We start from the raw sequence: 17,310 nt of genomic DNA on the forward strand, positions 1-17,310 counted from the left end.
GTTCCCATCCCCTGTTTTGTTATGTAAGAATATTCGAGAAAGTTTAGGGGAGATCGCTCACGGTTTGTATGTTAGAAGTAGCCCTGATAAATAACTATTCTGGCATCTTTTTTAAAAGAATAAATAATTACCTCTGTAAAGCTCAGTTAACCAGTTTGTGACCATGGTGTTGGATTTAGCGCAGAGTGCTTTTTATGTGTTGTGAAGGTTGGGTGTAGAGCGGTGTATTTTGGGGTTTGGGGCGGGTGGGTTGGGGTTTTGTCTATTCCGTGTGTTGTGAGCAGACTATGGTGTGTTGGGAAGCGTGTGGGATAAGTGATTGAGTGTTGTACGTGTGAATAGTGTGTGTGTCGTGTGAGTTGTGCTGTGTGAGGTGTGGGTTTTGCTGTAGATTTTAATGTGTCGTTTATTACTTTTTTTTTTTCTGCGACGTGGGGCGTGTGCTTTTGTGGTTCAGTTTTTTTTAGTGGCATTTGCAGCATGGTTAGACGTGTAGACTTTATGGGGTTTACGGCCGGGAGTCGTTCACGATGTGCTGTGTGAGGTGGTGTGCGCTAAGGTGTGAAGCTAGGTAGTGTGGGGGTGTTATCTACACTTTGTTGTATTTTGTTTGTTTATGGATTGGTTTATCTCTTCCTAAACATTCATACTGTTATACATTAGAGGTGGTTACCCTGAAAGTCCGTTTCCAGTCTCGGAGTCAGCCGTCGGGCAAACAACGATTATCGTCTAACGTCGCTATGTTTAATTCGCGCTTTGTCATAGTTGCAAGGTGTTGTGTTACAGTGTATAAAGTCTATCCCAAGTCTTTGTTGTAGAATAAATTTAAAAGTAGGAGCGAATTGTTTTCCTGTTAAAAATAATATTTATAATTGCTAAAGTAACAGTGCATATGATAAAAACTTTTATCCGAGATTTTAAGCACACAAAGTTTAATTTTTGTTTACCTTCTCATAGAGAGGGTAAAATAGGGGATGGATTTTTATGTGTGTTTGTGTCTATTTCAGTGTGTTTTACCTATCAATGTGTCTCTGTGTCCGTCTGTAAGGCTTTAATTACTTTGGTGATGCGCACATTTATTATTTTCAATACGATATTCAGAATTTTTTTTAGAAATTTAAATTTACTTCCGTGTTAATTTGTTTCTTATACTAACAACCTGTAAAACGAACATCAAACCCTGGATATTACTGTGCTTGTAGCTTAAATGTTATAATTATTATAATTTGAATGACAACAGATAATAACAATAATATCAACAAGGTACCATAAAGGCGCCAAAATAATTTTGAAAAAAAATTAAAGCTCATTTTAGCTGCAGTTTTGAATTATACATATAAAAATCAGAGGGAGGGGGGCAATGGAAAGTTTGTCCACGGTCGCCGGGAGTGGTTGCTACGCCTCTGCAAGGAAAACTAGGTTTCTGATACAGTAAAAATAAAATCAATAATAAATTCTCATTGAGGCAATATTAAAAATATTTTTTTATTTTTATTTATAATAATCAGCCCATTAAAATAAAGTTTAATTATTATTACTGTATAACATTTATTATAACAAATATTAATTATAAAGATACGTACACATTATGTTAATTCAATAATAATAATAATAATATATATAAAAATGAAAAAAGAATAATAATGGCATTATCTATATACATGTTGGAAATTATTTTTTCACGGTACAAATGGTAGAGCAACATAATGAATAGAACAGTCAACTTTATGCATGATATTTGATTTTAAATTGGCGTTTGATAGTTAAGGCAGGAGCAACATTTGGAATATCTTACAGTGTCGTTGTTGACCGTAGAACTGCAGGAAGAAAAGGAAACAGGGAAGGCCAAGGGAAATGTGGATTATCTTGGTGGACTGCTAACTAAAGTGCCTAGAACCGGTAAGTTTATAAAGAGGTTTATGAAGCGATCTCTTTGTCTAAGGCATAAAAGGGAAAATATGACGATGATCGAGAAATAATTTTTAAAATAAAAATAAAAATAATAGTAAAATAGTTTTCATTATAATACAAGTATATTTTGTCACTTTAATGTTGGTTATGTTTGTTTATATAAGTAAATGCAGTGAAAAGTATGAATACATATATTCGTAGTTGCCTGGCATAGTGCTAACTACATTATCCAATCATATGCAAAGGTCTATGAAGCAGATGAACTCTACTTCGTCTGCCCCATGGGTCTTAGGCATGAACAGGAAACGATTATACTCGTAGTTACGTTGAAATAATAATAAAGCAATCACAAAAACCTTTATCTAAGATTTTAATGCACACAAAGCTTAATCTTTTTTTACCCTCTTTTAGAGTGGGTAAAATAGGGGATGAGTTTTAATGTGTGTTTGTGTCTATGTCAGTGTATTTATTTATCAATGTGTCCCTGAAACTGTCTGTAAGTCTTTAATTTTTTTTTCCAATTTTTTTTTTGAGAAATTTAAATTTACTTTTGTCTTCATTTGTTTCTTATTGAAAGGCACTCGAGAAACCCTGGACAGCATACAGCTAGTAGTTTAATTGGTATAATTAATATTACTTGACCATCAACAGTTAATAACAATAATATCAATAAGGTACACCAGGTTTTTGAAACATCAAAAATAAAATCAATAACTATTAAATGAAAGCAATATTAATTATATTTTTTTTTTTAATAATAAGCCCATTAAAATAAAGTTTGATTATGATGACAGTATAACATTTAGTTGACCAAATATTAATTATAAAGATACATACACATATGTTAATTAGATGATAATAATCTCAATTAAAAATGAATTAAGAATAATAAGAATGACATTATCTATATACATGCTAGAATTGTTTTTTCATGGTACAAATTGTGGAGCATCATTATCAAAAGAACAACCCACTTTATGCGTTATATTTGATTATAAATTGGCATTTGATAGCCTAGGCAGGAGCAACCTCTGGAATATCTTACAGTGTCATAGTTAACAGTACGCCTGTAGAAAAATAAAATAAACAGGGAAGGCAAATGAGAATGTGGAGGCGCAGAGGCGTAGCGATGGGGTGGGCAGGGGGGACATGTGTCCCCGGGAGCCGACCTTATGGGGCGCCAAAATGGGTTGTAAAAACAAATTAAAATGTCAATTTAGCTGCATTTTTGCAGTTTGGAGGGGGTGCAAATCGAAAGTTTGAGGCGGGGGGGGGGGGTGTAAATCGAAATGTTGAGGGGAGTGCAAATCAAAAAGTTGAGGGGGGGGGGGGCGGGTGCAACTTGAAAATTTGAAGGCGCCAAATTGAATGTTTGTCCCCGGGCGCCGGGAAGGGTCGCTACGCCTCTGTGGAGGCGTTCAGCAGAAAACCCATTTTCTTTAAAAGAGGATTTTTTTTTTTGGAGATTGCCAAGTAAACTGCCTAGAACCGGGAAGTTTATAAAGAGCTTTATGAAGCGGTTACCCCGAAAGTCCATTTTCCAGTCTTGGGTTCAACCGTCGAGTAAATAATGATTATCGTTTAACGTCGCTACGTTTAGTTCGCGTTCTTGACATAGTTGCAAGGTGTAGTGTTACAGTGCATGAAGTCAATCACAAGTCTTTGTTGTAAAATCAATTTAAAAGTAGGTGCGAACTATCTCACTGTTAAAAATAAAATTATAATTGCTTAAGTAATAGAGCAATCATATAAACCTTTATCTAAGATTTTAATGCACACAAAGTTTAATCTTTTTTTTTTTTACCTTCTTTTAGAGTGGGTAAAATAGGGGATGAATTTTAATGTGTGTTTGTGTCTATTTCAGTGTCTTTATTTATCAAAGTGTCTCTGTGTCTGTCTGTAAGGCTTTAATTAGTTTGGTGCTTCGCATATTGATTATATTCAATAAAATATTCCGAAATTATTTTTTTTTGAAATTTAAATTTACTTCCGTGTTCATTTGTTTCTTATTGAAATACACCCGAGAAACGAACATTAAACCATGGACAGCACTGTGCTAATAGCTTAACTGTTACAATTAATATTACTTGACTGTCAACAGCTTATAACAATAATGTCAACAAGGTACACCAGGCTTTTTAATACAGCAAAATAAATATATTGAATTAAGGCAATATTAATTACATTTTTTTATTTTTAAAAATGTATTAAAAAATAAAGTATTGTTATGATGACAGTATGGGACGGAGTGGTCTAGCGGTAGAGCTGGACTGCTAACCCGTTAGTCTCTAGTTTGAATCCGGGTTCAACTCAGTAGACCGTCCCTGCGTCCACCCAACTCTGATGGGTACCTAACTCACGTTAGGGAAAGAAAAGGCGGCTGGGCGTAGTGCTGACCACACTATCTCTTCATATGCCGAGGTCACAGAAACAAGTAAACTCTACTTCACTTGCCCCATAAACCGTCAGGTTTGAAAGGGAAACTTTACTTTTTTTTACTATGATAACAGTACAACATTTAGTAGACCAATTATTAATTATAAAGATACATACACATATGTTAATTAGATAATAATAATATCAATAAAAAGGAATTAAACATAATAACAATGGCATCATCTTTGTATATTTTAGAAATTTGTTTATGATACAATTTGTAGAGCAAGATTATGAATAGAACAGTCAACTTTATACATTATATTTGATTTTAAATTGGCGTTTGATAGCCAAGGCAGGAGCAACATTTGGAGTATCTTACAGTGTCATGGTTAACGATACACTTCTCGGAAGAAAAGGAAACAGTGAAGGCCAAGGGAAATGTGGAGATGCACTGCAGTAAAGCATTTTTAAGAGGTTTATCTAAGGCACTAAAGCGAAAATATGGCGATGATCGAAAATTAATTTTTAAAATCAAAATCAAAATAATAGTAACTAACATAACATGTTCATGATACTACTGGTATATTTTGTCGCTTGAATGTTAGTTGTCTGAATATATATAAGTAAATATAATGACAATTATGAAGACATATATTCGTAGTTGCTGAGGGCTATGAAACCGATGAACTCTTCTACGTCTTACCCGTGTGTTCTAGGCATGAACGGGAAATGTTGAAGATATTCGTTGTTACCGTGATAGAAAACCGCGTATATGCACTTCCAGTGCCAATAAAAGCATTTCGAAATAATACGATATGTCCAATACAAATCGATATTGCATTTTATGTGTTTTAGAAGTAGCTTTGTCGTTTATTTTCAAAGATGTAGCTACTTAAATAACCAGCCTATGCCCAACAGGCCAGTAGTAGAGTAAAGGTCTAGGACAGGGTAAAGTCTCGTACTGAACTGTGTCAAAACAAAGAGGTATTTTAGACCAGTCTTCTACAGGTAATCTTGATATTGGTTCTTGAAACATCAACGTTCGCTGTAATCTTGGTGGGAGTTTGGTCTGTTTTAGTTTTTCTTCTCTCATAGGCCCAGTCCCAAGTAAGGTGGAGACTTCAATAAAAGCTAGTTTGACCAGTGGCCAGGGTTGTTGGATTGCTGATTGGAATTCGGGTGGAATATTTTGCTTTGTGGCGTTGACCGAGACGTTTTCTTCAAATTTTCGCATCATTTGTAGATCAGACTTGAATATCATTCCGTTGGCAAAAAGATATTTGACAAATACTAAACTGTTAAAAGACATAAAGTGAGGAAGTCGTAGGGCTTTATCTATTCCCCAGAGGTTAAATGCCTTCAATAAAATGCATCCATTTACAAGATAAAACTGAAACATTCGTTGTGACAAGTCACTGGTTGTTCTCCCGTATTCTTTGTGTGTTTCAATTTCTTTACTCATTTCTTTGACTAAATATTGGTACTCATTATCAACTGCCATATCTGCGCCTAGTTTTAGTATTTGTGAAATATAGTACAGTTTGTTTGTATTAAACTTTAATAAAATATGAATTAAAACAGTTCTGTTTTTACTGTCCACCTTATTCAAATCAGCCCCATATGCTACAAGTTTGGGTAAAACTTGCAAAAAAACGCCCGTGCTATTTTTCTTTACGGCTATCATACAAGCGGTCTGGCCTGTGGCATCCCTTGCATTCACATCTGCTCCATGTTCTAAAAGTATATTTAAAAAATCAGTGCTATACAATCCATAACTCTTTCTGTTGTGGACATCATACTCAATGGCAAGTATCAAAGCATTTTTTCCTTCATTATCTTGTACGTTTACATTAACACCGTGTTCTACTAAAAATTGAGCCAGTGGGAATTTACCCGTAAATGTGGCACACAATAGCGCTGTCCGTCCATTGTGTGTACGAATGTTCATATCTGCTCCTATTTCTAATAATGCTCGTGCTACATCCACATTAAAGGCGTTGTGTAAAGCTGTTTCTCCTAATTTATTTTGTAAGTTTATGTCAGTTCTATCATCAACCAAGAAATGAATTAATTTATCGTTGGTCATAAGGAAAAGTGGTGTGTTTCCTTCGTTGTTTTGATCATTTACATTTGCTCCATGTTTTATCAAAACACTAATCAAATGTTCGAGATCGAATTTCGCAGCCAAATGTAGGGCTGTGTTACCTTGTCCATTACGGGCGTGGATATTTGCATTGTTTTCTATTAAATGTGTAATAGTACATGACAGCATTTCTAAAATCACGTTATTATAACGACACATTTCTTTTGCTTTAAGAGTCGTGTGGTGCAAGGCTGTATCCTTGTTTACATCCACCAACGTCACATCGGCTCCAAGTGAAATAAGGTACCTGACAACATTAATATTACCACGACGACACGCCATCATTAACGGCGTCTCACCTTTTGCGTTCTGGACATTGACGTCAGGTTTGTGGTCTACAAACAGCTCCAAGATACTCGCGCTACAAAACGCAGACGCTAAGTGTAGATAAGTGTTGCCTTCATCGTCCGCGGCCGAAACATTGGCGCCATCGTTTAAAAATGATTCAGCTACACGCTTTAAATTATTTTTCAAAATAATTTCTAAACTGTAGCTCATTTTGGTTCCCATGGGTGTGGCGTATTCATAACCCTCTTCACGATGAGCAAGTTTTATGCCTGTCGTTAGTGCTGGTACCTTTTTAGTTTCTGCTCCATTTTCTAATAAAATTATTGTCCTCTGAGGGATCTGAGCAATCATTATCTCTGAATCTATGTTCACATCTAAAATCGCTCCGTAATGAATCAACCGTTGTATAAGCTGTTTGTCATTACTCAAAACAGCAGCAAATAAAGGCGAGCCTAAAGGCTCAGATATCAAGTTTACATCAGCTCCATAACTTAGCAAATAACTAAATACTTCTTCGTTTCCATATACCAAAGACATAAACAACGGGGACATTCCGTAATTATCCAAAGCATTGATTTTCGCACCTAGTCGATACAAATCTTCCGCGATATAATAATGCCCCGCAACAGCTACAATATGTAGAGGTGTTCTACCATGTTCATCAACTGCATGAATATTAGCCCCTGATTTTAACAGTAACTTCATTATATCAAAGCCATCGTATTTGATAGCCCCAACTAAATGAAGTGGTGTGTTTTTACTACTTGAACAGCTTTTCACTATTTTTCGCAATTTGCTTAAATTCTTATTGTTACCTATTTCATATTGTTTAAGAAAATCTACTCGACAGTTAGAGGCGATATTAACATCAGCTCCAGCTTGTATCAACTTGGCTACCATCTGTACGTTACGGCTCATCACCGCATGAGCTAATGCTGTCATCTGTTTTAGGTCAACACAATTGACTTCAGGCTTAAGGTCAATCAAAAGATCAAAGACTTGTTCGTTGTTTGTTTTAGCTGCCCACATCAAGGCTGTCATTCCGTCTTTGTCAACATTTGAAATATCAGCTCCATGTTCTAACAAAAATTGTGTGAAGGCAAGATTACGTTCTATAATAGAGTGCATGAGAATTATGCTGTGATCTTTAATAGAGTTTATGAGAGGCGTTCTTTGATATTTATCTACACAATTTATATCCGAGCCTGCATTGATAAGAAGCTTCATCATGTCTATATTGGATATCTTACATGCCTCAGAGAAAGGAGTCGAACTTTCATTATTATAGCCCTCAACTTTAGCTCCTGCATTCACAAGTAATTTTACTATTTCCAGATTATTTGACCTGCAGGCATAATGAAGAGCTGTACTCTGCGAATCATCTGCTTGGTCGATATTTACTTTCTTTTCTATAAGAAAGTTGACAATTTCCATTTGTTTTGACTGAACAGCTTTTATAAGTAAACTACTGCCGTCTTCGTCAACCAAGTTAACATCCGCGCCGGATGATACAAGCAGTTCAACGATTTCTACGTAAGAGCAACTAACTGCTTCCATTTTAGCCCCAACCAACAACACATTTATTAGCTCAACTCTATCACCACTACAAGCAACTTGAAGAGCTTTATTTTTGGAGAAATGTACAATATTAAAATCACAGTATTTTTCAATTAGAATTCTAATAATCGATATATCTTTCACTTGTACGGCTTGTGTAAGTAGTGACTCTAAATGTCTTACCATTCCACTACGCTTCCCTTGTGGTGAAATAAGAAGATTGTGAATCAGAGCTAACTTTTCCGATAAATTTTCACCCGTTAATGATTTTAAATTGATGGAAACCCCCGCGTCTATTAATTCATATAGCAAATCAATGCGTTTATTGATAAAAGCCACATAAAATGCGGTTCCCCATTGGCTCCGGGCATCTTTAAGATATTTCTGCATAGCTTTCTCGCCTTCGGCAACAGCAGCCATAAAGCGTTCATTCTTTGCCATCTCTAAAGCCTCCAATCCTCGATCACAATTAAAGAAACATCCAGCCCTGATCAGCTTTTTTACACTTTCTATGTCGCGAAATTCCATTGCAATGGTTAGTGCTGTGACACGAAGATCAGGTTTTCTATAAAAGGAATGTATGCGTCCTCGAGATCTATGTAAATTAGGGCCAGCAACCGCAGTAAGGCGACTACTATTTGTGCAATTAATTGAGGCAGTGTCCCAGCCTTCAATATTCCCCAATTTAGAAGCAGTAAAAATGTTTGATGGAGTTACATTCTTGCCGTTAGACGTGTTTGCAGTCAAGTCTAAATGTGGAAAGCTACGAAACTCTTCTTCAGTGCTGTACAGCTAAAATAAAAAAAAATATTTTAAATAATTAGTTAAAGTTTGACAGAAAAATAAATCAGTTTTGATAACAGTAAACCACGTAAAGTTTTCCTGATTTTAAAAAAGTCTCACGATGTTAGATTAGTATATATTTTGCAAATTTTATTGTATTTTTTCGTGAAAACGTATCCAATAAAATAGCAACAATGCACTGAACATTCTTTGAACAATACAGCAATACATATTATTGCATCCTACACAAACGTGTAACTCGCACTATTTGGAGTACCAAACCACCCCAAAAATTGTTGCTATTTCTGCTAGGTTCTCCATTTTGCATTTGAAAAAACTCTCACATAAAGTGTGGATTATTTTTTTAAAAATGCCCTTCTGCATCGAGAACAACTCGTCATGGCTAGGTGGTTGCTACTCGAGAACCTACTGCGGAAAAGTTTTTGGTTCATCTAATGAGCAAAATAGTGAGTTGACCTGTTATAAGAACGTACAAAAATCAGGTATTTATCCGAGTTTGTGTGTTATCATTATCATCTTTCCCGTTCTAAGACACATGCGACAGATTAAGTAGAGTTAATTTGTTTTAGAGACACCGGCATAAGAATGAATTGTGTGGTCAGCACTATGTACAGCCGCTTTTGTTTTCCCTAACAATAGTTAGGTACCCATCATGGCTTGGTGGACTGAGGGAAATTCTAATGACTTGAACACGAATTCGAACTCGAGACATTTGGGACAGCAGTCGAGATCTCTACCACTAGGCCACGCGCATGCGTTATACACACAAACAAAAAGACTCATAAAAGACGAGTGAGCTGGCTAGCACTTATGACGTAATCACACTTAAGAACAAGACTAAATGAGAATTATGCTGTGATCTTTAATAGAGTTTATGAGAGGCGTTCTTTGATATTTATCTACACAATTTATATCCGAGCCTGCCTTGATAAGAAGCTCCATCATGTCAATTTGCGATATCTTACATGCCTCAGAGAAAGGTGTATAACTTTCATTATTATAGCCCTCAACTTTAGCTCCAGCGTTCACAATTAATTTTACTATTTCCAGATTATTTGACCTGCAGGCATAATGAAGAGCTGTACTCCGAGAATCATCTGCTTGGTCGATATTTACTTTCTTTTCTATAAGAAAGTTGACAATCTTCATTTGTTTTGACAGAACAGCTTTTATAAGTAAACTACTGCCGTCTTCGTCAACCAAGTTAACATCCGCGCCGGATGATACAAGCAGTTTAACGATTTCTATGTGACAGCAACTAACTGCTTCCATTTTAGCTCCAACCAACAACACATTTATTAGCTCAACTCTATCACCACTACAAGCGATTTGAAGAGCTTTATTTTTGGAGAAATGCACAATATTAAAATCAGAGTATTTTTCAATTAGAATTCTGATAATCGATATATCTTTCACTTGTACGGCTTGTGTAAGTAGTGACTCTAAATGTCTTACCATTCCACTACGCTTCCCTTGTGGTGAAATAAGAAGATTGTTAATCAGAGCTAACTTTTCCGATAAATTTTCACCCGTTAATGATTTTAAATTGATGGAAACCCCCGCGTCTATTAATTCATATAGCAAATCAATACGTTCATTAATAAAAGCCACATAAAATGCGGTCCCACTTTGGTCCGAGTCATCTTTAAGATATTTCTGCATAGCTTTCTCGCCTTCGGCAACAGCTGCCCTAAAGCGTTCATTCTTTGCCATCTCTAAAGCCTCCAATCGTCGATCACAATTAAAGAAACATCCAGCCCTGATCAGCTCTTCTACACATTCTATGTCGCGAATTTCCACAGCAATGGTTAGTGCTGTGACACGAAGATCAGGTTTTCTATAAAAGGAATATGCCAGCAAATTCTTGTCTTCAGCAGCTACCATAAGCGCAGTCAAGCCACTACTAGTTTTGCAATTAATTGAGGCAGTGTCCAAGCCTTCAATATTGCCCAATTTAGCAGCAGTAAAAATGTTTGATGGAGTTACATTCTTGCCGTTAGACATGTTTGCAGTTAAGTCTAAACGTGGAAAGCTACGAAACTCTTCTTCAGTGCTGTACAGCTAAAATAAAATAAAAATATTTTAAATAATTAGTTAAAGTTTGACAGAAAAAAAAAATCAGTTTTGATAACAGTAAACCACGTATTGTTTTCCTGATTCTAAACAAGTCTCAAGATGTTAGAATAGTATATATTTTGCAAAATTTATTGTTTTTTTTTTTCGTGAAAACGTATACAATAAAATAGCAACAATGCACTGTAGATTCTTTGAATTATACAGCAATACATATTATTGCATCCTGGACAAACGTGTAACTCAGATTATTTGGAGGACCAAGCTACCACAAAAATTGTTGCTATTTCTGCTAGGTTTTCCTTTTTGCATTTGAAAAAACTCTCACATAAAGTGTGGATTATTTTTTTAAAAATGCCCTTCTGCATCGAGAACAACTCGTCATGGCTAGGTGGTTGCTACTCGAGAACCTACTGCGGAAAAGTTTTTGGTTCATCTAATGAGCAAAATAGTGAGTTGACCTGTTATAAGAACGTACAAAAATCAGGTATTTATCCGAGTTTGTGTGTTATCATTATCATCTTTCCCGTTCTAAGACACATGCGACAGATTAAGTAGAGTTAATTTGTTTTAGAGACACCGGCATAAGAATGAATTGTGTGGTCAGCACTATGTACAGCCGCTTTTGTTTTACCTAACAATAGTTAGGTACCCATCATAGCTTGGTGGACTGAGGGAAATTCTAATGACTTGAACACGAATTCGAACTCAAGACATTTGGGACAGCAGTTGTGATCTCTACCACTAGGCCACGCGCATGCGTTATACACACAAACAAAAAGACTCATAAAAGACGAGTGAGCTGGCTAGCACTTATGACGTAATCACACTTAAGAACAAGACTAAATAAGATCGACAGAATCTTCTAGAATAAGATAGAACAATTTTTTTATAATAGCCACAATATTATTAACTTTCTAGCAGCTAGAGCCGTTCGTCAACCAGGAAATTAATCTCTTCTTCTGTTCCGATATTAGAAAACTCATGAATGTCTTAATAAAGATCATGTAAGATTCACTATATTCTTCGCACCAGGGTCCTAATGCTATGCTTTATAGCACTGACCATTGTCTTCACACTATTGTGCTATTAGTTTTGAGTTCGAATCCGGGTTCAAGTTAGTGGAACGTCCCTGAGTCCACCCAACATTGATGGGTACATTACTCACGTTAGGAACAGTAAAGGCGGCTGGGCATAGTGCTGAACACACTATCCATTTATATGCAGAAGTAAAGAAACAATATGAACTTCGCTTAATCTGCCCAATGGATTGTTAGATCTAAAAAGGATTCTTTAATTTTTTAACACAAATTATTGCATTTATGCGTAAACCAGTATATAGTTATTTCGATTTTGTTGGTCTGTTAATTCAGAGGCGTAGCGATGGGGGGGGGGGGCACTGGAGTACATATGTCCCCGGGCGCCGACCTTAGGGGGGCCCAAAATGGGTTGTAAAAACAAATTTAAATGTCATTTTAGCTGCATTTTTGCATTATAAATAGTTTGAGATGGGGGGAGGGTGCAAATCGAAAGTTTAAGGGGGGTGTAAATTGAACATTTGCTCCAGAGGGGGCGCTAAAATGAAAGTTTGTCCCCGGGCGCCTGGAAGGGTCGCTACGCCTCTGGATAAATTAACAATTATTACTTACAAGCTTACTTAGGAAGGAAAATTAGTCCCGTTCAACATTACAATTAAGAACGAAGAAGAAGGATTATGCCCACTACAAACGAATTGTGTCTGTATAGTTAATACACAGACAGTTTATAATAGTATACTAGTTGGAGGTGGTGCGTCAGTTTGTGATGATAAGTTGGTGGGCGTCGGTTGGACTGCTGATGGTAGACAGCTGATAGTAAGAAAGTTAATGGTTAGATGAAGGTCAGACAGTTAGTGGTAAGAAAGTTAATGGTTAGATGAAGGACAGACAATTAGTGGTAAGAAAGTTAATGGTCATACAGTTAATGGTCAGACAGTTAATGGTCAGACAGTTAATGGTCATACAGTTAATGGTCAGACAGTTAATGGTCAGATGATGGTCAGGCAGATGACGATAAGACAATTGATATTCAGACGATGAGCAGACAGTTAATGGTCAGTAATATTATTTGCAAATGCCAATATTGATTAATTTGATAACACGCATTTTTTATAATCAATGTACCAATCATAATTATTAAACGAGTGTATACGTTTATTTTTCAACTCATTACAAACTTTTAAAACCGCGTTGTTCATTTTCAAAATGTATATTTTTATATTTCTTGTATCCTTATTTCAACTAATACAAACGTGAAAATGTGTGAACTTTCTATTTTGGGAAGCCCTCAATAACACTTCCGCAGAGGCGCAGCGTAAGGCTGTTGACTCTTTAAAATGACTCTTTAAAAATAACAAAGTGCCAGTGTGCTAACAGGATAACCCAGAGCGCCACATAGTCTCCAGAAACAATGATGCAGATTGCGTCATTCGCTAAAGTTACACAAATCAAAAGGGTTTTTTAACATGTATATTTTTTTTTGAAGTGTTATAAACATCAATGTGACTGATGCAATTTTTTAGCTTACTAATGGTATATTATTAAAAGCTCGATCTCAATTTCTGATTGGATCGTCTAAAAATAGATGCTAATTGCATCATTCGCAAAGTGACGAAACTGTACAGCGGATTTACTCGCGTTACAAAGTTATTTTTAGAAGTGTGACTTTTTATTTTATATGATTTTCCCTTCCAAACTTAATTTTTTACTTAAATATTTACATTATTTTGAGAACTGTAGGTTTTGGAATTCTTTGGATATTTTACGGACAATAGGAAACAACCCAGTGTTAATAATCTAACCTTGGTTAATTTTCCTGATTATTAAAAAGAATTACAGGGCCCTCAGCAGCCCGCGTGAGCATCTGCGGTCCGAAACTGAAATTTTTGTTTGCAGCCAGATCGCACCCTACCAGGACGCCGGCTGACAAGCCTTATTCAATTTAGTGAGCGACTGTAACGGCCCATCTTATCCATTATCTATCGCACTGTTTAGAACAAACGTAGGTGCCATTGCGCTCACGGAAAAGCACAGGGCGCCAAATTGAGCCCTGCAGGGGCGCCGAGTGACGCGCCTGGTTCGATATAGTCAATGATTATTGTTGCCCATCGTTTCTTTATTGTATAGCCTTTTTTAATAAACGTAGGCGCCATAGTGTTCGCAGGGGAGTCCGGGGCGCTTCGGGTCGTGCAGTCTGCAGGTTGCGCCTCTTGACGTTTTTACGCTGAGTATAGTATTACTCCTTACCCGCTATGCAGGGCGCACAATTAGCGGATGACACGTGCTATCTCTGGAACTCTGGCGCCAAATTGTTTATTGACGAAAATCACACCCTTGTAGGCGCCAATCATATCATATTTTCATTATTTTGTTCACAGAATTCTTCTTGTGAGTATTCTTATCAACTCCCCAAAGTTTCATGACACACTGATGAAAGGTGTCGAACCGCATCTGACTTTTATTTTTTATATACCGTATATAGAGAAAAATCAAACCCTCCCGTGACGCCACCCCTGGAAATTTGAAAATGTTTTTTTGCGCAGAAACGTCCCCAGGAGCATCTTCAACATCTTCTCAAAGTTTATTGGCGATCGTGTGAACGGTGTCACTGTAATTTACTTTTATTATTTTATATACTGTATAAAAAGAAAATTCGCACCCTCTCGTGGCGCCGCCTTTGCGAAATTAAAACTGATTTTTTACAGAACCCTTCTAATGAACTCTTTAAAGTTTCATGCCTATTAGACGAACGATGTCAAACCAAAATCGACTTTTATTTTTATATACCGTACATAGAGAAAAATCGCACCCTCACGTTGCGCCACCCTTGCGAAATTAAAAATGATTTTTTTACACAACACTTCCTTAGAGTGTTCTAATCAACTCCCTAACGTCTCATGGCTATCGGGTGAACGCTGTCAAACCAAAATAGACTTTTATTTTTATATACCACATATAGAGAAAAAACAAATCGCGCCCTGCCGGGGCGCCACCCCTGCGAAATTGAAATTTTTTTTTCGCAGAAACCTCCCCAAGAATATTCTCAACAACTTCCTAAAGTTTCTCGGCGATATGATAAGAGGTATAGTAATGCATAGAAGCCACACAGACACAGACACACACACACATTCATTTCTTTTTGTATATATAGATAGATTTTAAAATGTAACCTGTGTTGTCATCTTTGTTTTTATTTTCTTTCTTAGGAGTTTTTAAAACTAGGTTATTATTATTAATATTATTATTTACTTTCATTTAATCACAACTAACCATGTCCATCCAGCCCTCCTTGTATTTTAAACTCTTGTTCACTACAATAATAATTATAAAACTACATATCGAGCTAGTGTAATACATAAATTGGAAGAACATCACTTGTTATTGCATGTTCAAGCAAAAATATATAATGGAATAAGTTTTGTTTTCTTTTTAAAAAAAAGATTAAAATATTTTGCTGTTTCACATTAACTATAATTCAGCTACATACAAAAAAAGTTTAGGTCTAGATTTAAGAGTGTCTTAAAGAAAACATTTGCACGTTAGTCTAATTAAATCGTGGCAATTAAAGTTAAAATTGCTTTTACCTCATACTCGTCATACATTTCTTGATGCTTTCTTTTTCTTTCATGATTCGTCATGGTTTGAAAATGCCAAGTGAAATTTCTACCACTTCTAACAGATCAATTTATTTGAAACTTGGAACGTAAGGTCAAGATTATGCAATCTGAAATCAAATTTGTTTAGACACTTAATTAGTTAAGTATTATATAAGTAATTTTCCTATAAATTTTAGGCTTACAATTTATAGCTCTATTATATGCATATCACAATTCTTTCATTTAACTTGTTTGCTCTGTCTGTTAAAACGCTCTAACGGAATTTTGGGCACTTCTAACTGACAGATTTATTTTAAAGTTGGCACGTCAAATTTGACTTAATTTATTCATTTTCTCGTTTTTCTTGCACTGTTACATAAAAGCTTGTTATTAGATTATTTCTTGTTTAATTTTTTTTGTGTTTAGTGCATAATTGTTTTAAGTCATGCAAATCTATCGTATTAAATATGTTAAAGTATTTTAAATACTTATTCGTTCTTAAATATTCAAAGAATTGCGTTTGTTTTCTTTTTTTTATTTCAAGTGGAAAATAAAATAAAATAAATATAAACTATTTTATAATAAAAAGCCTTCAAATGTAAAAATTAACAAAATTTAACAAAAAAACATGCTCTCTTTAATCAATCGTTTTGACATTAAAATAATTTATAGTTTAAATAAGCTACCTTTTTACCTTCTCGTATATACGAAGTATAGAGATAGTATTTTAATGGTGCAAAAAAAAATCGCGATTTTTACAAATCTCGACGTTTTACACCTCACTGATACGGAAAAACATAATTTTGCAATTTTGTCCGTATGTCTGTGTGTCTTTGTGTGTGTCAGTGTGTAAACACGATAACTTGAGTACCGTTACAGCTAGGTTGATGAAATTTCATATATAAGTATTATATCAAAATCGTAGATCAGTATCAACTTTTGAGCGATTTCCAATAAACGGAAGTGGTACTTTTTTTTTTATTTTGAATTTTTCAAAAGCCTATAACTTGAGTACTATTTCAGATAGAAAAAAGACTTTTCACATGTAAGTAAAAAATCTAATTCTCTACCTTCTATAAAATTTTGAGTCATTTCCGTTGACCGGAAGTACTAATTTAGCCTATTTCCGATTTCTCAAAAAGCGCATGCCATGTAAATTTGTAAAGAACTAATAATATTGCGCACTATTGTGCACATTTTGTTTTGGTGTTCGCTGGGTGCGCAATTGTTTTTTCTACTAGATTTTATTCTATTTTTCAAAGTGTAAGTAAACAAAAATCATGTCTATATTCCGAGTTACCATCCCACGTAGTGTTATACTAAAATATTCGAAAAAGTTTAGGGGAGATCACTCCCGGTTTATTTTATTAAAGAAAGCAAGTTTGTCTTATTTCAAGTGCATTTACAAATCTTGTTTTTTATAAAGAATGTATTTGTTTATTTTACTCATTTTTGGTGGTCGATAGGGAGGGGGGGGGGGCGGGGATTCACAACTCCTTGATCTAGCCACGATAAAGCTTAC

The 17,310-nt window shown here is 35.5% G+C and overlaps 1 protein-coding gene across 1 annotated transcript; it reads right to left on the bottom strand.

Moving 5' to 3' along the window:
- Window positions 1-5,178: 5,178 nt before the first annotated feature.
- Window positions 5,179-15,830, bottom strand: LOC131927600 (serine/threonine-protein phosphatase 6 regulatory ankyrin repeat subunit C-like). The gene is made up of 3 exons (XM_059283307.1): window positions 15,777-15,830; window positions 9,986-11,143; window positions 5,179-9,070 (listed from the first exon to the last, which is right to left on the bottom strand). Exons 1-3 carry the CDS (start codon window positions 15,828-15,830, stop codon window positions 5,183-5,185), a joined length of 5,100 nt encoding a protein of 1,699 aa, XP_059139290.1. The 3' UTR covers window positions 5,179-5,182.
- Between the last annotated feature and the right edge of the window lie 1,480 nt (window positions 15,831-17,310).

Source organism: Physella acuta, unplaced genomic scaffold (genome assembly GCF_028476545.2).
Source record: "Physella acuta isolate Inbredline_101_S28 unplaced genomic scaffold, ASM2847654v3 ptg001422l, whole genome shotgun sequence".
NCBI classification, from domain to species: Eukaryota; Metazoa; Mollusca; class Gastropoda; family Physidae; genus Physella; species Physella acuta.

Coding starts and splice junctions, on each gene's coding strand:
- LOC131927600 (XM_059283307.1), bottom strand. CDS start 15,830: ATGACGAATCATGAAAGAAAAAGAAAGCATCAAGAAATGTATGACGAG. Junction 11,144..15,776: donor AAATGTATGACGAGTATGAG/GTAAAAGCAATT, acceptor ATTTTATTTTAG/CTGTACAGCACTGAAGAAGA. Junction 9,071..9,985: donor CAGGCTCGGATATAAATTGT/GTAGATAAATAT, acceptor TTTTTATTTTAG/CTGTACAGCACTGAAGAAGA.